The 21,493-nt window shown below is 43.6% G+C and overlaps 3 protein-coding genes across 4 annotated transcripts; 2 read left to right on the top strand and 1 right to left on the bottom strand.

The window, feature by feature from the left end:
- Positions 1 to 625: 625 nt before the first annotated feature.
- bloc1s3 (biogenesis of lysosomal organelles complex-1, subunit 3) lies at positions 626 to 6,490 on the bottom strand. Of its 2 annotated transcripts, XM_080732331.1 has the most exons (5): positions 6,375 to 6,490; positions 5,975 to 6,090; positions 4,764 to 4,974; positions 3,147 to 3,247; positions 626 to 1,787 (listed from the first exon to the last, which is right to left on the bottom strand). In XM_080732331.1, exons 1-5 carry the CDS (start codon positions 6,385 to 6,387, stop codon positions 1,611 to 1,613), a joined length of 618 nt encoding a protein of 205 aa, XP_080588457.1. In that variant the 5' UTR covers positions 6,388 to 6,490; the 3' UTR covers positions 626 to 1,610. The 2 variants fall into 2 exon arrangements, with proteins under 2 accessions (XP_080588457.1, XP_080588458.1); XM_080732332.1 differs by lacking the exon at positions 6,375 to 6,490 and having other exon boundaries at positions 5,975 to 6,103.
- A 429-nt stretch (positions 6,491 to 6,919) lies between these two features.
- On the top strand, positions 6,920 to 15,070 carry trappc6bl (trafficking protein particle complex subunit 6B, like). Its single transcript, XM_080732333.1, has 7 exons — positions 6,920 to 6,952; positions 7,254 to 7,354; positions 8,545 to 8,612; positions 8,955 to 9,072; positions 9,523 to 9,606; positions 9,976 to 10,069; positions 11,782 to 15,070. The coding sequence occupies exons 2-7, from the start codon at positions 7,259 to 7,261 to the stop codon at positions 11,811 to 11,813; spliced, it is 492 nt and encodes a 163-aa protein (XP_080588459.1). The 5' UTR covers positions 6,920 to 6,952; positions 7,254 to 7,258; the 3' UTR covers positions 11,814 to 15,070.
- A 5,130-nt stretch (positions 15,071 to 20,200) lies between these two features.
- Positions 20,201 to 20,890, top strand: LOC308290136 (solute carrier family 66 member 3-like; the record flags this gene model as incomplete). The annotated part of the gene is made up of 1 exon (XM_080731911.1): positions 20,201 to 20,890. One exon carries the CDS (start codon positions 20,201 to 20,203, stop codon positions 20,888 to 20,890), a length of 690 nt encoding a protein of 229 aa, XP_080588037.1.
- Positions 20,891 to 21,493: the final 603 nt, after the last annotated feature.

Below are 21,493 nucleotides of genomic sequence, written 5' to 3'. Positions count from 1 at the left end.
ATCACTCATTAAATTGATTTTAAGATGTTTATTGTTATCGTTCCTCCTGGTGGTTCCCGGACCCCCTCCCATATTTCCGTCAGAAGCCCTCGATGGATGATTTCTCCGTTCTTAGGCACAGATATGGCATAGTGATAGTTTCCTGCTATGGTCTATTACAAAGATAAATAGATGCACTCTTCACAGATGTTGTGCTTAGCTGAATCTATGCCCTGTATGAGCGGCTTATATTCAAGAAAGAAAAAAGGAAAAACATATTGTACAGTATATGCCAACTTTCATGCCGTTTTCTCCATTAACTTAGTGGTGTAAAAACATGACATATGGCCCTAACCCTAACCCTGTTAGATATACTCTACAGACCTTGTCTTCATAATATGAAACACATTATTTGAATGAGGCTTCCAACCATCGCAACCTAAACAAAAGCTCAACAGTAGTAGGAGTATTAATAGAAAGTGGTTCAAATGAGCCTCCTAATATCAGATCACTATATCAACACTGTATTGATACAGAATAGATATACCCATAAAGTCTGTTGAATAAACATTGTTTGACTATAAAATATGTTTTCAAATAACAGCAAGACAAGACAAGATGCTGATAATAAATTATTATTATTATTATTATTATTAAAGGAAAACAAAAATTACATTAAGGAGAAAGCAGCTCTCCTGTCCAAGACAGATCTCTGGAAACAAAGAAAGCTACTGTAGGCATACAGTATTTGGCAGCTAAATGTAAACAATACAACTTAATACAACTGTTATTATATGTTTGTTAACTCATTTACTGCCTATGACAAATATGACAAGCTATATAAATGCATCTGTTCGCCTATGACGAGCTGTCAATGTGCTGTAATCGCTATAAAACAATTCAAGTATGATCGCTGATCGCTTTTTTACCTTAAGTCCGGACAACCCGTCTAAACCGGAAACGGATGCTCCCAGACCGGAAACGGGGGGCAAATAGCGTGGCACAGAGTGCCGTGCTATGAGCTTGTAGATCTGATCTTTGAAAAAACGTGAACATTTTTGCAAATCTTTGAACATAGATTCTTTTAAAGCGAATATCTTTAACTCAAATCTTTGCTCATGGGGGGGGTCCCTGAAACAAAATATTTTGAGGCGGGGGTCCGCGGTCAAATACATACAATTCTAGGGGTCCTTGACATTAAAAACTTTGAGCACCACAGATACAGTTTTTCAGAAAACCGTTTTTAAGGTCCTTTCCCACAGGGGCGCGATAAGATAACGATAAAAAATATATTTCTCCATTGAAGTGGATGAGAGTGTATGGTAGCGTCCACACCACAACGATAACACCGACATGCAGGGGCGTCACACCAAATTCTGGGCCCTGGGTACAAGGATTCACTGCGGGGGCCCTGTGCTTTAACTATTGAAAAATAGCAGATATACAAGCTGCTATTTTTCAATAGCTAAAGTATAAAATAATTAAGGCCCTCCACCATCTTGGGCCCTAGTAACTCAGTCCCACTTTCCTACCCCTTGTGACGACCCTGCCGACATGTAGTTATTGATATCGGGCGCAGTGGGAAAGGGCATTGCGAAGACATTTTTAGGTATTTTTCAGGGCTTAATGGGTTAAGGGATGTTGGTAGTATTGTTGTTGATATTAATATCAGGCAGTAGGTGACAGCTAGTGATAATATCAATCTTCTCTGCTACAGCCTTTAGGTCATCCAATACCAGTCTGATGCTGTGAGAAGCATTGATGATGGCACTCTGTGATGTGTTGAGCTGGGCTGTGGCACTGCGCACCTAGGACAGACATAAACACTGCAGTTAATAGTCATAACTGAAGTATTCTTCCAGACATCGCTTTCTACCATGAAAATCCAGTGAAGCTGGAGCTGGGAATTGCCATGTAGCGTACCCCACTACACCATGTGCATTACAATATGGTTCGGATCACAAGGCTAAATCTATGGCAATAAACATCGCAATCAGTTTACTCAAAGCTCAAAATCAAGGATATCACTGTGTGTGTATATGTCACCGGATATAAGAGAACCAGCACATTCGAGACGCGGAGCACTCGTGATGCGGCACGGGGCGGAGCAAGCGGTCGCCACAACAACGTATTCCAGGCGGTGCGCCGCTCTATTGTCCACGACACTGCGAGCGGCTACCGAAGCCCCCCTGTATCCACGAAGCCCAAACGAGTTACGAGGCCCCCCTGGGTCCACGAAGCCCCAAGCGGCGCGAAGGCCAGCGGACCTTGGTCCTGCTTTCGCCCCCGAGCGCCGCAGGCGCGAGTGGCCGCGAAGAGCGGGCCAGGGCCGCGCGGCCGGCGGAGCGCCGCGCGAGTTACGAAGCCGTGGTGAATGCAATCGTTATATTTATGCCCAGGCCGTAAGGCCTGGGCAAGCGCACGTTAAACGCCCTGTCCAAGTGACTACAATGGAGCTAATGGCTAGGCTAGGCTAGGCTAGGCTAGGCTAGGCTAGGCTAGGCTAGGCTAGGCTAGGCTAGTAAATAAAGAGTAAACACTTCCGGTCTGCGGCGAGTTCAAAGCGTGACGTAACTCTCTTATCCAGTGGCTGACGTCGCCATCTGGTGGTGATTAGTGTGTGGTGAACGTCAAAACGAGTGCTCCTTGACAACTTTTACTGGTTTCTTGAACATACTGTAACATATACACATAGATATAACCCAAGCTATGGGGCACAGGCATTCAAAGTATACAAATATTGATAAAGGGAACTAACTGAAACTAGGAATGTTTTATGCATAGACAAAAACGTCCGTCTCTGGGGCGTCTGTATTTCGGGCAGGAGGGCAAGCTTCTGCGTGCGTCACAGAAGGGGACCTTTGGTAGGCCCAGTGTGATCTAGGTAGGCCAATCAGAGGCAGGTTGGGGCGGGTCTTTTCGTAACCCGGGGTCCATTTAGATATAGGAACTGGTGTGCCCTCTGGTAGTTTGTTTATTTGAACGCACCCTTGTTTCTGACAAGTCCCGGAAGCAACGCGTTTGGCCAGTAGTCACTTTGAGTGGCAGCGTGCCTTCCGCCCTCCCTTTTTTACAGGTCGCTCCAATTAACTGCAGCGGCTAATGAGGCATCTAGGTTTTTATATCTATGGTTTTATGTGTCTGCTCATGTCATTGATAGGTAATACCTCTCGGCTGGCGTTGCCGTAAACCTGCCGTAGTGCCTGTCCCACGTCAGAGCAAAGACGACCGTTGGACTCCTGCAGCTTCTGCTGTAACAGGGTGTCACCTGGGGAAAAAAAAGTATGATATTTTTGTATATTTTATAATGACCCAAAATAAAAATAAAAACACAACACCCTTTTTTCATGCAGACTAGAACATTTCCTGCTGACTAGAAAATAGATTCCTTCACAGAATTAGAATCAACTTTAGTGGTTTACAGGTTAAAAACAGTGGGTGAAATTTGTTTTTGTGCATGCTTCATCGTTTTTGTTATTTCCATAAAAAGAAAAAAAGAAAGGGATATCAATCAATAAGAAAAGACTAATCATCTACATATTTACACATACTACATGAGGTGAGACATAATGTGCTGTAAGTACCTGAGGTAAGACATAAGGTCCTGTAAGTACCTGAGATAAGACAATACATAAGGTGCGATAAGTACATATGCTTATGGACTTAGTTAAGGTGTGAGAAACAACTAAAGTCATTGCGTTGTACATGGAATTAAGATACGTGTGTCAAGTCGACTGCATAAGGTAACTGACACAGGTAAAATGTGCAAGTAAGTCTATGATGAAGAGCCAAAAAAAGAATCTCACGGTCACTTATACCTTATTACTTCACATGTAGTTGAGTACGTTTCAGGGAGAGAGGAAGTTACACACTCATGCACAGCTAAACCTGAGCTAGCCAGCATTAATAAAGGACAACTTTGTTTTTTTTACAACAAGGGTTCGTATTTTAGAAATCTTGTAATCTTGTAATATTGGCTACTGAGCACAGCAGATGTACTGGAATAATGAAAGGCCAATCCCCCACACCACTACTCTCTGGATAGTTATTGGTTTGACTACAGACGGACTGCATGTATGAGTGCCCGTTATGATTATTATTCTCATCATCATCATTATTATTGCTGAAATTAATACGATAAATAGTACACTGTCCTAACATCCTTTTATATGACAATACTGTACTGATTTTTATCCAATGATAATGTATATTGAACTGATATAGTATACATTCTGTTAACTTGCATTTACAGTATAGTCCATGTTAGCAGGGCCAGGCAAGTATTATCATTACTATACGAGTATCAGGCTCAGCGTATCTCCTTTTTTCTTTGGTAAATGACATTTCCATTAAGTGCCATGTTTTCATTTTAATGATAGTGTGCCATGTATCAATATTAAGTTTAATTATTACAGCACATCAACATGCAATATTTCCAACTCCCATCCATAGGCAAGATAGACATAACCTTTTTTTCTTCATCTTTAGACATAACTTCGGTCACATCAGGATGTAATGATCATTAGACTCACAATAACACACCCCACTTATCTCCCAGGCTCCCTCCCCAGCCAAGAGTTAAGAGTTTGAAGGAAATTAGTATATAGATGTGAGGGGACTTCATTTAATTTTGAAAGAAAATACCTCTCCCTCACACATATATGCCAGTGTGCCAGTGATCACCCTCCCCTGTGCCAATGTTGGCAAACCGCGCCTAAGGTTGCCTACCCCTGATCTAACTACTCACCATGAGGTCTGTGCGTGGGACTGATCTAACTACTCACCATGGGGTCTGTGCGTGGGACTGGGCCTGTCTTCCACTATGGACTGCAGGTCAGGGTGGTCCCTCACCACTATGAGGGGAGGCAAATCTCTCCTCAGTATCATCTGAGGAGTGTCCTGGGTTGATGCTGCTGCAGCGATAATGTTTCTCCGCGCTCGGTCCGCCTTCTCCAGTTCCCCCTCACTGTCTGTCTCTGACGCCTCCCCAGGAACCTGAGAAGATCCATGTTGTTAAAAAAACAGTAACATTGTAACCTGGTGGTAAATGGTGCATTTAAGTAGTGCCTTTATCCAAGGTGCTTTCCAGAGGCTGTGCATTCATTGTGCATACATTCACCGATTGTCAGAGGGAACCTTGCAAGGCACCAACCTGCTCACCGGGAGAAATTAGGGGTTCAAGGTCTTGCTCAAGGACACTTCGACACTAACTCTGGGGGAGCCCGGGATCAAACTGGGAACCTTCCGGTTGCCAATGGGCCACTCTACTCCTGAGCCACTGCCGCCCCTATAACATGGGTTACGGTTAACCCTAACCCTGGTGAAAGGTTAGCTCCAATCGGAACCTCTCCCTCTGCTATTATACTGTAGATCTGAGGTGAGTTTCCGCTTCGTAGACTGCCGACAGAGTGGGCCACCGGCAAACGGTGGCCAACAGTACAGATTTTTACTCTTTTTATGCACATCGAATCCAAAGAGTAAAAGGTAGTATTCCCTGCTCTCAGATGTTTTGAATTTTAAGTCGGTCAAGAGAATGTAAGTGACGGGTTGAAACAATAACCTAAAATCGTTTCTTTAGGTGTCAGTAGCACTGCTCCCGTTTCGGCTGCAGTGGGAAAACATGGCACAGGCTGACTTTAAAAAGAGATTTAAACACTTGTCGTCAACCCGTCGTTGTTTCAAATATCATTGACCGCAAAAAATTCAAACATCTGAGAGCCTACCCTTACTTTTTGGATATGATGTGCAGAGTGACAAAGGTAAAAATCTGTACTGTTGGCCACCGTTCGCTCGCTGGTGTCACACTCTCCCTACAAAGCGGGACCTCGACTTGGAGCTATCGTGGAGGGTGAGGCAGAGCTTCCAAACGGGGATAGTGAAAGATTTGACTTAATGTGTGTTACACAAACAGATACAGATGGACACAGGAGCAAATATGCACACACAGGCACGCAGTCACGCACACACAAACAAATACACACACACACACACAGACCTTAGCTCCCACTGTGGATGTCTGTGGAGCAGAGAGGGAGGTGATGTAGACTTCATCATCAGAGTCCGTCTCTGACGCCTCGCCCTGTACCACGATCTCATACCTGTTGGACATGACTGACCCCACACACACACGCACGCACGCACGCACACACACACACACACACACACACACACACACACACACACACACACACACACACACACACACACACACACACACACACACAACGTCGTTAAGTTGCACACACTTAAGCCAAAATCTGGTGTTTTAAAAGCTAAAAGACTACAATCCTCTCTGGATGAAATGTAACAAACCTTAACGGTTCAGTTTGTACTAAACTATTCTTTGATCAATTCAAGACCATCATTATAGATGAATTAATTGTATCGTGTCTGACTTCTGCTTTTCATATCTCATTCAAATGTCATGATCGATTAAAGAAAATGTGTCTATGATAGTCCTCTTGGTCCAAGGCTAGTACAAAATTGTTTTGATTGAAGAATGTATAGGAAAAAACAGTTACATTCTTCGCAGAAGCTAAAAGGAAAGAGTCAAACCTTCACTGTTCTGCTGCTGTCTGTCTGTCTGTCAACAATACACATCACATGATGAGCAGCAACCAGGAAACCAGTGTCAGAGGCGTGGTGTCACGTGACACGTTCAACTGGACTATCATTGGACGGCGTCAGCTGGTACATTTCTGCCTCTGCTGTAAACCTGAAGACACCTAATATTATGTGAAGAGTTTAAAGAAATATCTATTGTTAGTTATTCATCATCATAATTTTCATCATGTCTTTACAAATACATGGCAATCATGTTCAGCCAGAATTCACCAAATCTGGCATGGGGGGAAAACATTTCTGGTCAGCAATTCTTTCCTTTTTTATTTAGGGCAAAAATGATCCACCTGGGAAGATATTCAACACTCAGGAAGTAGATGTTTTGTTTACTAGGAGGAAAGTCATCCCAGAGGTAAAACTATCTCACTTTATCAATTTGTAAAATACTTGCCGTCATATTCACAACTTCACGTTTGTTTTCCATCCATTCGGGACCATGTACGTGATTATAAAAAACACATTCACATTATAAATAAATTAGAACATTTCTTTCGCTAAAACTAGCTAATGCTAAACTGCTCTTCCCTCATTATAATGTCGTTTTCGTAGTTGTCATGGTGCTTTGTGAGAGTGGAGACTGGAGATTAACGTGACTTTATTTATTGTTGTTGTTGTAAGAACATCTTTCGTGCGCGTGCGTGTGTTCTACATAGATATAATGGCAGACGAGGTTCTGTTCGAGTTCCTTCACATGGAGATGGTGTCTCATGTTTACAAACAGCAGCAGTCCAGCAAGGGAGAGATGGACAACAAGGTACTGTCTGTCTGTCTGTCTGTCTGTCTGTCTGTCTGTCTGTCTGGGACGTCCAGCAAGCCCCCCAAATAATCATATTTGAACTGATGCTAGGTTTGTCTATCTACTATCCTCAATATGCTTGGTGTTTTTGCACAAAGCATTAACACCAGTGCTGTGTTCAGGATTTCCTGCAGGATAAAACTTAGTCTAGCTGCTACTGGAGAGGACACATACTTCAAATTAGCAATACAATTTACAGCATGGGTTCAGACTTATTTTATATTTTAGTGTAGTGAAAACTAAACATTATTATTATTATTTTTTAAAGGGGGGGGGGGGGAAGCACATTACAGGTCAATTACGCTCTTATATTTTAAACGTTTAGTAGTCTCTGTGCTAACCAATTCAGTCTCACGGTGCGCCCAGCCCCAGCCTGAACTGGTCTGTCAGCATGCTTGGTGTTAGCCACAAATTGCAACACTAGATTTTTTTTTAATCTGATGAATCTAGGGTTTCAATACCTCCCATAGGGATTCCATACATCAAAACAGGTTTTTGCTATCTGATTGTAATAAACAACCTCAAACTCACTAATATTGCGGCTCTATGGAAAGCTTGAATTATGCTCTTTCTATCTGCAAAGTGTTTGTTCCAGAAAAATCCACCATAGACATTATGAGCTACTTTCTGTCAATAAATTCAGTTCAGGTGTTTATTTTTTCTAAGTATTGGAGTTTGGCGGCGCTTGTGGGAAGTGACTCAACGGTCCTGTGTACCACCTCGTTCTAAATGTCACATAATGCAGGAGGCAGCAGGACTGAGGACGTTGCGGTATTGAAGACAAGCGCTTCCAAAGTTCAGCACTTAGAAATAAAACATGTCTGCTCGTATTTCTTGACAGAAAGTAACTCATAACATGTCTATGGTGGATTTTCTGAAACACACACTTTGCAGATAGAAAGAGCATAATTCAAGCTTTATATAGAGCCGCAATATTAGTGAATTTGACGTTGTTTAATACAACCAGATAGCAACAACAAAAAATTATGCATTGAATCCCTATGTGAGGTATTGCAACCCTGGTGTTGCAATTTGCGGCTAGCTTGGTGTCTGTCTATAAATCACCAACAATTTCTGAAAATGTGAAGACTGACTGAACAGTCGGAAAACAAGTTTATGATACTGATTGGAGTATTTCACTGTTACAGGACAGAGCGACTTGTGTTTCTATCCTGGAGAACATGGGCTTCAGAGTAGGACAGGGTCTCATTGAGAGGTAGGTGTTTATACGTGCATGTGTGTAGGTAGGCCTGTGTGAAGCTATGAAAAGCTCCACCGGCTGTCCGTCCATCTGTCTGTCCATCACGTCACACTTTTGGCCTTACTCTTATCTCCGGCACCGTTGCCCCTATCCATGCCAGTATCTCTAAAGTCATGTCATCAACATGGATCTGTCCCATTTCCCATATTCCCTCCTGATTGGCTACGATTGCCTTCTAAAGTTTGTGTTGACTTGACGGACGCTTATCTTCCGATTAGAGAGTCTTACTGGTTATTTCACATATCAATGTAATTCTAGACTGTTCATTTTCTCCCTCTGCCTTGTTTCTCTATTGAGGTTAACCAAGGACTCGCCCAGCTTTAAGGACGAACTCGATGTAATGAAGTTCATCTGTAAAGACTTTTGGACTCATCTCTTCAACAGACAGATTGACAACCTCAGAACCAACCATCAGGTACATCAACTTCTAAAATTGAGACAGATTGTAGCTGGACCTCAGTCACCTCACAAACCAAACGATAGAGAGTAGAATAAACTAGAAAGATGCAATTGGAAATTGCAAGTGTGGTTGCCGTGATGCAAGTCACACTTGCAAATGAATTCCCCATGGGGGAAAATTAATTCACTAATAAATTAATGGCCATATATGGAGATCTCTGTGTCAGTCATTGTCCCTTTTATGCCCATATATGGAGATCCCTGATGTCATCAATATTAAGCCCATACCTTGGAATGCCAATATATGGACATACTGTGTCACTGTAGTCTGTGTACTAGTCTGTAACTATAGTTGTCTGTATAATAGTCTGATAGCCCTGCAGGGGCAACCACACTAACTATGACAGTAGTTTAGAACCTCTGAAGAAGACCTGAACTAATTGTTGCATGTTGTGTTGTTCAACAGGGCACTTATGTTCTCCAGGACAACAGGTTTACTCTCCTAACTCAGCTGTCCAGTGGAAAGCAGTACATGGAAGACGCTCCTAAGGTGAGCAACCTATTACTGATAAATGGGGAATAACAATGCTTAAGCTGACAAACCTTGCAACCTCACTGTGGAAATAGCAGATCTACAAGCTCACAAACAAATGTCAGTCATTTCTTTGTATATTTAGGTTATATGTCATATCTGGCATTATGCAACTTCAAAGCCTAAAAGCCAAACAGTAATGTAATTGTCAAGGACAAAAACACAATTCAATCGTTAATCACAATTATTTTAGTGACAAATAATCGTCATGTAAAATGTCATAATGGTCACAGGCCTAGCACTAAGCCGTTTGTTTCCATTTTTGCATGTGTCGTTGAATGTTTGTTCCTCGTTGCTTTCCTCACTGTGTGTGTGTCCTGTATTCAGTACCTGGCCTATTCCTGTGGAATGGTGAGAGGAGCTCTGTGTAACCTGGGCCTGGACAGTGTGGTGACAGCTGAGGTTTCTCTCATGCCCTCATGTAAGTACACACACTCACTTTGGTGTATGGCACCTCCATGTTGTATGTGCAGTGCATTTGGAATACCATGGTGTGTGCATAGAATGGCTGTTTCAAAGACAAGAGGTCGCACAGCTCGTAGTCACGACGTTTCTTTGTATTATTTTAACCCATTAGACCTGAGTTGATTCTACAAATGTCTTCTAAATCTAAACAGTTTTTTGAAAAATGTATGTTGCTCTTATTCAGTGGTGCTCAAACGTTTTCTTGTCAAGGACCCGCACAATTATATATATTTGGCCACCAACCCCCCCCCCCCCCCCCCCATCCAAATATTTTGTTCCAGGGACACCCCAGAAGCAAATATTTTAGTTTAAAAATGTTTGCTATAAAAATAAAAAATAAATCCCCCAAAATAGCAGATCTACAAGCTGGCACAAAGTGATGCGCTACGTTACTGTAACCTTGAGTGACTATTTAGTTTGTTCCATTTCTCACTTGGTTTAGTCACTTTAGTTTAGATCAGTGGTTCTCAAACTGTGGTACGCGTACCACCGGTGGTATGCGAGGCCACCTCTGGTGGTATGCGAAGGACTCTCCCCAAAAAAGAAAAGGGGGACTGCTTTGAGAGAGAGAGAGACACGCAATTTAACCTCTTCTCACGCCACACTTTCACACGTTCATTTACAGCCATATCCCACCGACCTCTCCCTAAAAGTTGCTGGGTATTCTCGCTCGGTAAAAGTACCGTCGCACGGAGAATTCTCAGCGCAGTGAATGGAGCGCCTCCTCTCCCCCTCTCTATACAAACACGTACATTAGGAGCGGCCTGACAGCCAATCAGCCTTGATGTTGTCCGGAGACACAGAAATGTTTTTGGTGTTTGGTGACATGATTTTTGACCAACGCGGACATGCGTTGCGCGACCAAAGTGAGGCGATAGAAGTGACTAGAATATAAGAAATGGCTTCAGGTTTGAACGCAGCATGAGCGCCCTACAGACTGACGGCGGTCAGACAATGGTCACGATTAACCTTACAGCTGTGACCACTAACCACTTAAAGCCGGCGGACTCGGCATCCGTCGCACTGCGTTGCGCATTGCAAGTTGGCTCTGCTCCCTCGTGCATATTGCAAAGTCTTTATGGGTTTGTTTTGGTTTCTCTCTGTGTGTCTCTCTCTCTCTCTCTGTCCATCTGTCCGTCCGTCTCTCTCTCTCTCTGTGTGTGTGTGTGTGTGTGTGTGTGTGTGTGTGTGTGTGTGTGTGTGTGTGTGTGTGTGTGTGTGTGTGTGTGTGTGTGTGTGTGTGTGTGTGTGTGTGTGTGTGTGTGCGCGCGCCTCTGTCTATGTGAGAACTGTAAGAAATGACAGTTATATTGTTATCGTTTTGTAGTACAGCATGACTTTGGCTGACAACTGTGAAAAATGTAATATTCTTATAGTTTTATATATTATTATATGTTTTATATTATTTATGAATGAATTTGCCGTCTATGTGACCTGCATCATTGAATAGGATGGGTTAAGTGTACCATCGTTGTATGCCGTATTTTAACATCATTTATTATGGTGGTACTTGGAGACCCAAATATTTTCTGAGGTGGTACTTGGTGCAAAAAGATTGAGAACCACTGGTTTAGAGAATAACTATAGGACATTTTAAAGTAGATCTATTTAATCATTGACACAAATGTTTCTCCCCCCCTCCCCCCCTCTCTCCATTCTACCTGTCAGGCAAGTTCCAGGTGGTGATCCAGAAATTGTGACCCGAGCCTCATGAAGTGAACTTTGTGTGTAGGACAGAGATACTCCCTGAACAGCTGTACCTGCATAGAAGGTTCAGATCTTTATCCTGAACAACAGAACAACACAGGGAGTCAGATAATACCAGCCTAATTCTTTCAATGCAGGTCAAAGCAGGGCCAGCACATACTTGGCCTATATGCTCACCAGCCACTAGAGGGCCAAACAGGCTAAGTTCTTTTATGTCCATTGTGTCCATCTCTCTACAGAGAGATAGAGCTCACGGTGGTCTAACTCAGTGGTTCTCAAAGTAGATTACAGGGACTTTGTGGGTTCCTTTATGGGGGTCTAAATTGACCCATACACGTCTGTAATTCTGATAGTATATAAATAGGGTCCATTTGGTTCCATTTGTATACTGTCAGAGTTAAGGGGAGACCTTGAAATTTAAAGTTTAAGAAACAATGATCTAACTCAGTGATTCTCAACATGTGGGCTGTTGAGGACATTGTAAGAGGCATAATAATTGGCAAAACAGTTTGACTTTATTGATAACATAAGATTAACTCATACAGTAACTCATAAAATCTTTTTTTTCTTCTTTTTTTTTCTTCTTTTTTTTTTTGGACCCCATTAAATCTAGTAAACATGATTTCAATCGCGATTTCGCATGTTCCACCCCCATACAACACCATCTTTCATACAGGGCAGCCATCTTTGTTTACATAACATGTAAAACATAATGGCTATTATCTCAAGAATGCCTTTGTTTGAAAGCTGTGAACAGCCGGCACAAACATGGTGCATGATCTGTGCATGGGCGTGCATGATCTGTGCACTATAAACTAGAAGCAGTGCTCTTCCGAGCACAGGTCTCCACCAGGCCACACAAATCGGCCTGTTATAGCGCCACCATGAGGCTGATTTAAAAAATGTGGGGCAGAGGTTCTGAATTAGCATCCAGGGAGTGTGTGTGCTCAGTTTGGCAGCGATCGGGCCAACGGCGCCGGAGATTAGCTGGTAACAACCAGGCCACACAAATCGGCCTGTTATAGCGCCACCATGAGGCTGATTTGAAAAATGTGGGGCAGAGGTTCTAGATTGGCATCCAGGGAGTGTGTGTGCTCAGTTTGGCAGCGATCGGGCCAACGGTGACTGAGATTAGCTGCACACAAACTGCGAGGACACACGGACACACGGACGGACGGACGCACGGACGGACGGAGGGGAAAACATACTCTCCCTCAGCCTTCGGCTGGTGGAGACAATTACATGGAAGTCTATGGAGATTTATGGCAGGGAGAACCCAAAGAAGGCATATTTAATTGGCAGTAACTGAGTTAACATAAAAAAAAGAAGAAGAAGAAAAAAAAGAATGTTTATAATGTGTTAGTTCCATTGAGCCAAGCCAGAACGCACACAATTGATCTAAACGAACATGCTCCGTAAATGCATGTGGCCACGGACGATTTTGGGGATTTTCAAGTGGCCCCCGATCCAGAACGGTTCTTCTAACTTGATCCTCCAGTCCGGTGCGCCGTCTGCTTCAGATTGACAATTGACCCCAGGGTCTGAATGTGTCAGTGGAAGAGTGGAGAGACCACCTCAAACCACGGCTGATGTGCTAGCTATATTAAATAAGAAAAATGCCCAAAACGTAGCACATCCAAAACAAAGTACTATCATTTCTTTTTTTATTGGCACACACCAATAAATGAACGCTTACGCGTTCCGGCTATGAGCCTTCATCAGAGCCTTGGTGTGTGCCAATAAAAAAAGTGGAAATACTACCTTCCCCAGGGTCCTCTATTGTTTTGGAGTTTTGGATGTGCTGCCTTTTTGGGATCTTTTTGATTCCTACTTTTGTGTTCTAGCTAGCCTATATTGTTTTGTTTTGTCTACCATACAGATTGGTTATAATTGTTTTATTTGTTCAAATATATCCTGGATTGTAGCTTTAATTGTTTTAGCATTCTGTTTACCTACTGCGGTCATCTCCCTAATGACTTTAAATGTCCAAAAAAGTCTTATTCAACTAGGACCGGCCCCTGGTTCTGACAGGTACTGTTTGCGGTCTTATTGACTACTTTGACCCACCATAATGTGAATGTAAACTTAAAGGTCCTCTTTTTTAATGTATCTGGGATGCTTTCATTCATTCATTCCACTTTATATAAATAGATTTAAATTGGACAAAGACCATAGAGAATCGAAAGGCTGCAGCCCATTACATTACATTATGGTTTGCAGCAGCTAGTCATTTTTGTACACAAATGTTTATTTATTGGCTTTTGTACAGCAATAATGTTTAAGTGTACATGAAGGATTATTTATAGAATACATTCACTGCCATCTCTCTCACTCACAAACAGAGCTCAAGGTGAGATCAATTTAAACTAGAAGCAGTGCTCTTCCGAGCACAGGTCTCCACCAGGCCACACAAATCGGCCTGTTATAGCGCCACCATGAGGCTGATTTAAAAAATGTGGGGCAGAGGTTCTGAATTAGCATCCAGGGAGTGTGTGTGCTCAGTTTGGCAGCGATCGGGCCAACGGCGCCGGAGATTAGCTGGTAACAACCAGGCCACACAAATCGGCCTGTTATAGCGCCACCATGAGGCTGATTTGAAAAATGTGGGGCAGAGGTTCTAGATTGGCATCCAGGGAGTGTGTGTGCTCAGTTTGGCAGCAATTGGGCCAACGGTGACTGAGATTAGCTGCTCACAAACTGCGAGGACGCACGCACGGACGGACGGACGGAGGGGAAAACATACTCTCCCTCAGCCTTCGGCTGGTGGAGACAAAAATGTTCCTTTTGTCCCACCATGAAACCCAGAGGGGAAGAAAGTCAACATGCTGTTGCCTCATCTTACCACTAGAGGGGAGCATTCTAACATCTAACCTTTAGTTTGCCCTTGTAGTCTCCTTACATCCTATCCCCTTGTTTTCTTTCCTCTAGTGCAGTGGTTCTCAACCTGTGGGACGGGACCCCCACTGAGGTCCCCACAAAAGTTGTGAAAATAGCCAATCTACAAGCTCTCAAGGCTATTTTCACATCTGTGGAACCAAGTATAACTAAATTGAATGCCTCAACTCCTACAATTCCAAGTGCTTGTCATTAGAGTGGGGGTCCCTAGTTCAAATATGAATATTTTGGGGTGTCACAGCCTGAAAAGGTTGAGAACCACTGCTCTGGTAGACCTATTTTAACGAAGACACCTGTTGTCTGATAGGAGTTTGATAGAACATGATGTGGACATCATGCGAGTGTCAGAGAGTATGGGTGCTGTCTATTTTCATCTCTGTTCCATGACATGAATGAAATATTTTTTTATAGAATAAAGCATTTTGTATGCAACTAAACCCCTTGTCTTTGTGCCATTACTTCTGACACCACAGTAATTCAGTCCCTTGGACACAGTGGTAGATTGTCTGTGTACCAGTCAGTGGTGGATGTTTACTCCATAGTTAGAGAGACTAATATACAGTAGCAATCTTATATTTACAATTGGCTTAAAGCAGCATCCCACTTCCAAGCCCATGGCACGCCCACTCTGCATCCACTCCAACTCTACTTCAACTCAACGGTAGGGAGAAGGACGTAGGGAATAATACCGCCCACCTCTATGCCGTCCGCTCATTCGCTAAGCACGAGAGAGAGGAGGCAACAGGGGAGGGGGGGTGGGCAAGCGAGAGAGAGAGAGAGAGAGTGAAATTTGACACCACTGTGTTTGCATGTGCGTGCTGCTGCTGCTGCCTCCACAGTGAGAAATAGCAGAGGCATAACAGTCACTTCTCTCCAGTGCGTCCGGCGGTCAAATATGTCCGACCGGAAACGTGCGCTGCGGCACAATAGTTCCGCCACAATTTTTCTTTTCTTTTTTTTTTTTTTTTACTTTTTCTTTTTTTAAACTTTTTTTTTTTTTTTTAACTTTTTTTTTTTTTTTTTTAACTAGATGGGAGCGGCCCGAAGGGCCGCAACCCTCTAGTGATTACTAACAGAATAGAGGGTATGCATATGCTTAAAGTGAATGGCAAAGTGAGTTTAACGTCATTTAATGCAATCAGATAGGGTTTTTCTGTTTGGATGTATGGGCTGTCAAGGCCAGTAAGTAGTTTTTTGCCACTCTAGGTGCTCCTGCTTAACTTCCGGGTATGATGATGATGTCACGTGACGTGCATACCCTCTATATTGAGCTATTTAACAAAAACTGACAACATGCAGGCACAGTAGGCCTGCCTATTTTGGGCAAGGCATACAGTAAGTTTATAGTGAGCCTTTAACATTTGGGCTAAACGGTACATCTAGTTTTGCGCTAGATTAGCCATTTACCCCACTTAATACGAAGAAGCATAAAATAGGGCTTAAGTGGTTATAGCTTTGACAAGGTTAGCCAAAGTTTGGCTCAGATGACATCTGTGTGGGGAGGCTCTTTGTCTTGGGCTCAAAGAAGTTCCAGTCAGACCGGGACTTTATGCTCTCCAGTGATCCAGCCACACAGCCGCTGACTATAAACCATGCCTGCTCACAAAGACACTGCCATAAAGTATCAATGGTTGACATAAAACAGGGGGAGGAGGTGATGACGAGGAAGAGAATGACTCGGGGACTGCACTGCATCTCAATGCTCTAGAACTTCATGGTAAAAATCCATAGTGTTAATTTAAAGCTGAGAGTGTAGGGGGGGGGGGGTGGACCCTAATTAAAACACTAACACTCTGGATTCTTACTGTCGGTCTCATAAACTCTCTGGGCTGGGATGATCGAGGCCCAGCAGGAGGGCCGAAGAAGAGATACAGAGACTGACTGAAGACTTCAAAAGGCAGTGGTTCTCGACCTGTGGGTCGGCCCCACATTATTATTATTATTATTATTTATTTATTTATTTTGGGGTGGTCCTGGTCCCCAGATGACAGTAGGCTATGGCACTAGTTCCCGAACAGTGGGTCGGGACGTTGACGCTAACATATTTTTTTGGGCCCCTTAATTTTTTGGTTTCCTATTTTGTTTTTAATTATTATTTCAAAACATTTTCAACAAATATTCCCCAAAAAGCTAAGTCATTTCATTAATACATAAAAGAAAAATGTAAGAAATTCAAAACATTATAAAACAAATGTTTAAGAAGTAGTGAAAACAGCCGATCCACAAGCTCACAATGTGGCAAGAAGCGACCCGTTGTGAGCTTGTAGATCTGCTGTTTTCACTAGTTTGGGTCACGGGCAAATGTCTAACTTTGCCAGTGACCTTTGGGTCACAAGCTAAAAGGTTTGGGAGCCAACTGGGCTATGGAACGCCATACCCTTGGCAATCAGAAAAGCCAATTCTCTGTCATCTTTTAAAGCTTGTGAAAACACATTTGTTCAGGAAAGACTTCCCCTAAGATCAGTTGTTTTCAACCCTTTTCACATCAAGGACCATTATTCATTCTGCATTTGAGGCACAGACCACCATTTGATGAGACAACATGTCAGACCTAAAACAAGAATATTTTGTTGTTGGATACGATGTATTGATGTTGGTACCATAGGAGAAATAACAGGCGTTGATCAAAATAACAATCCTTCTACATTGTCTAATTGTATAGACTTCTTGTAAATTAAGTAATGCAGATGTTTAACAATAATTCAACTCTTCAGAGCATAAAATGAAACCAAACGGACCCGTACGGGTCCACTTGGTTTCATTTTATGCTCTCAAGAGTTAAAGATCTCCAAGGGTCCATTTGGTTACCAACTCTCCAACATTTAGCTGGAACACCCGGACCACTGGTTGAGAACCACTGCCCTATATATCACCTCATTTGTCAACTCTGTTGCGTATGTTTGTATCTGTTTACTTGTTGATATCTGCACTGAGACCAACGTTCTTTTGGTCTCCTTTTAGTTTACTAAAATGTGTTTTACATGCTTGTTGAACCATTGTGCTTTATTTTACCTTACTTTGCACTTTGTATGTTTTAAAAAGTGCCATGTAAATAAAGTTATTATTATTATTATTAGTAGAAGTCCTATTAGTCCTTATTAGGCTTGTAGGCTTAGTAGTAGTGTCAATTTAAAGGACAACTCCGCACTCAATAACATCTAGGCTAATTTTCCTACTTCTATACTGTATATATTTTGGGAAGAAAAAGAAATATTGATCCCAAATGACTGTCCATGGGGTCTATTAGGCAGAAATGCCCCTGTCGTTTCCACAGCAGATCCCAGCAGCCCTCATAGTATAGAGTGGAGCCCATAAGCCTATTGCTACAATTATTTTTTTTCACTCTCATGAATCTCTTATTTAGTAGTCTTGTCACTGAACACACATCCATGCCTTGGTTGTCCCACACAAGCAGCTACAGTCAATCATGTTTTGGGGTGAGCATTTGACAATCAAAGTGACTGTACTGGTCAATCACAGCGCGTCTTTTCCGGGACTTGGCAAAACACATAACAGCATAACATCTGTTTGGCAGACTACGACGGCGTGTGTGGGACAACCAAGGCATGAATGTGTGTACAATGACAGCTAATAGATGAAAAATTGCTTATGGCCTCCACTTTATGCTTTGACGGCTGCTGGGGTCTGCTGGGGAAACTGGACAACAGGGGCATTTCTGCCTAATAGACCCCATGGACAGTCATTTGGGGATCAATATAAGTAGGACAATTAACCTATTGTTATTTAGTGCAGGGGTTCACGGCCTGAAAAGATTGAGACCCACAGGCTAACCATGTCAACCGATCAACTGTTTTGCATTACGGAGATCAGGTAAGCGTTCTAACCGCTACATTAATGTTTTGCCAAGACCCGCCCCGAGACTGTGGCCGCTTGGTTCATGAGTTGTCTTTTAAGTTCCATGATGGCACCAACAGTCCATTACAACAAAGTCCAATAAAACCAAGTGACTTTGGAGGTCTATTTTATTCATATTGAATAACAATCTATGATAGGCTAACTATGACCATGAAGTCTGTTTTGGGTCCTTGAAGGGATAAACAAACCCTGTTCTGCATCTTCTCTAGCATACTCATTGTGGTTGTATGTGTATGTGCGCGTGTGTGTGTGTGTGGACATGCAGGGCACACATACCCTTTATTTCTGTCTCCAAGTATTGCTATTTGTTCAAATGTTATTTGTAACTGTTTCTCGTACCGTAACCCCACCGACCCCATCCCTTCTTTCTCTCCATCTCTCCTTCTCTCTCTCTCTCTCTCTCTCTCTCTCTCTCTCTCTCTCTCTCAATTCATTTCAATTAATTTCAATTCAATTCAATTTAATTCAATTATCTCTGTCTCTCTCTGTCCCTCTCTGTCTCTCTCTCTCTCTCTCTCTCTCTCTCTCTCTCTCTCTCTCTCTCTCTCTCTCTCTCAGCAAGTGTTGCCATCCTAGGTTTTGTCGCTAGATTTAGCAAATTTCCAGACCCCCTAGAGACCAGCACAGATAGACAAAGAGACATTCATGGATTTATATTTAAAAGTAACTTTTATTTCCCCCCCTGGACCCATGGTATGGCAGCTGCATACCCCTGCCATACCCAATTGACATCACTTCTATGAGGGGTAAAGTGACAATGAACCACATGACCAGCACTGTTTCTGACCCCGCAATGGCAGAACTCTGATTAGACGACTCTGCTCCTCAGTAACTTCGCGTCACCAGGCTTTCTCGGGGGAAAGCCTGGTGATCGTTTACAACAGGCAGTTTGATCCTGTCTAGGTGGAAACCACAAGCAGAAGAAGCGGCGTCGCTTTGTTTTGGTTCCCCCCGTTTGTTTCCCCAATCCCTGTTAAAATGCTTGAGTAGCCTAGTGTAGTCTTGCCAGTCGCTACGAGTTGGACTAAAAGATGCATATACCAAACGAATTTTCCACAAGCAAAACTACGCCGCATCAAGGGGTTTATTAGGCCCTAAAAGTATGTCCTTGGGCACAGGGGAATTATTTTGGGTTAAAACTGTTTCCGGTTTGATAGTTCTGGCCAAAGTGTAGTCTGTTTAGGACTACAACATGATGTAGAGTGGTTTCCGCTCCCGACTGGATCAAACCCTGAAAAGTGAAGGGACCCTAGGCTAACTCCTCAGCAATCTGGCGAGCCACTGTCAAAGAAAAGGTGCTTTTCAGTCTGTTCTTGAGAGATTAGCTCCTCAGTGACACACAAACGTGCACGCCCCTTCTCTTTCTTTTCTCTCCCTCTCTGGCATCCTCGGCTCAGTTCCTCCTCCCCCTGCTGCTAGCACACACACACACACACACACACACACACACACACACACACACACACACACACACACACACACACACACACACACACACACACACACTTCTGGGAGAGCCAGACTAGCTACTTCCTTTACAGGGGAGTTGGCAACAGTGCTCTCTCTCTCTCTCTCTCTCAGCTCTGTAGTACACGGAAGTAAACCGAAAATGGCAGACTTGTTGTTGCACGTCGCTAACTACAGCACGCTGTTCGTGTGCTTGTGGTTGAAGATTCCGCACATTATCTTACTGCTGATGCGGGACGCGTCAACTGCTGGTGTTAGCCCCAACAGGCTGCTGCTAAATCTAATGGTCTTAGTTGTTGTTCTTACATACCAGATGTACTATGACTATCCAGCTACATCATACATGGAGTATCCCGCCCTCATTGCGATACAAATCATCATTCTGTCATTGGTTCTCCACCAGAACGGCATACTGCGGCACGGCGTCATCTACACCATGGTGTTTGTCGCGGGCTGGCGACTGCTCATTGCGCACGCGCTAATCGTGGACCTGGCCATGAGTCTGTGCACGTTCATCAGCGCGTCCACTAAGTTCGGTGTTCTGCTGGACCTGTGGACGTCCAAGGACTCGGGCAAGGTTAGTGCCCTGTCCTGGGGCCTGTGTACCTACACGTATATGGCACGCATTTATACCACCATCGTGACCACTGGAGACTTGCAGGTTTTGGTGCGGTTTGTAGTATTGACTCTGTTTGACCTGTGGGTTCTGCTCACCGTGTTCCACTACCGTAGAAGCAGCAGTCCCAAGAAGGGGGACAGAGCCCAGCCACACCAGGCTCAAGAAAGAGGACCCCGTCGGAGTCAGACCAGGCCAAAGGGCAAGAGTCGATGAGATAACACAAAGAAGAAAAAAGCAGCAGTCTGAGCTCTGAGCTACAATTCTTGAAAAGAAGGCAAGAACCAAGCTACTTTAAAAATGTCAAGGATGTCCACAATTGCAACACCAGAGGCAGCGCCACAGATCACGTTCAACCCAGAGTCAACTCAAACAAAGGGTTAAACTCGTTCTACTACTATACCACCAAATGTGGAACACTTTACAGAAGGCCTTAAAGGAGTACCAATCCCTAACATCCTTTCAAACCGCCCTAAAAAAAAAACACTTTCAGGCGGCAGCCGCTCGTAACTGGTAAAAAATCACACCTGTGTGAACTGAGCGGTGGTTTTACCCCCCCCCCCCCCCCCGCTCCCCCCCCCCCCCCCCCCCCCTTCCCCCCTGTGTGTGTGTGTGTGTGCCTGGCCTGGCCTGAAAACAGCGCCCCTCCCTTAACATGTGTGGTCAGAAAAGGTACTACACCACAGGATTGAGGCAACATACAGACAGACAGACCCACCCACCCACAAACAAGCATACCTACACACACGGCCACGCTATGGAGACGGTGTGACCACCGCTCAAAAATAAACCTGGCCTAGCCTTACCCTCCCCCTGAAC

Source organism: Nannobrachium achirus, assembly GCF_963921795.1.
Source record: "Nannobrachium achirus genome assembly, chromosome: 8".
NCBI lineage: Eukaryota > Metazoa > Chordata > Actinopteri > Myctophiformes > Myctophidae > Nannobrachium > Nannobrachium achirus.
The sequence above is the reverse complement of the archived record's forward strand: the minus strand, read 5'-3'. Positions and strand labels throughout refer to the sequence as shown.

Bases quoted from the DNA above. Each gene is read 5' to 3' on its own strand.
- bloc1s3 (XM_080732331.1), bottom strand. The intron at 3,248-4,763 runs GTGAGTAGTTAG...TTTTTTCCCCAG, and splicing joins TCCCACGCACAGACCCCATG to GTGACACCCTGTTACAGCAG. The intron at 1,788-3,146 runs GTATTACCTATC...TGTCTGTCCTAG, and splicing joins ACGGCAACGCCAGCCGAGAG to GTGCGCAGTGCCACAGCCCA.
- trappc6bl (XM_080732333.1), top strand. From the start codon at position 7,259: ATGGCAGACGAGGTTCTGTTCGAGTTCCTTCACATGGAGATGGTGTCT. The intron at 9,607-9,975 runs GTGAGCAACCTA...TCCTGTATTCAG, and splicing joins ACATGGAAGACGCTCCTAAG to TACCTGGCCTATTCCTGTGG. The intron at 10,070-11,781 runs GTAAGTACACAC...TCTACCTGTCAG, and splicing joins GGTTTCTCTCATGCCCTCAT to GCAAGTTCCAGGTGGTGATC.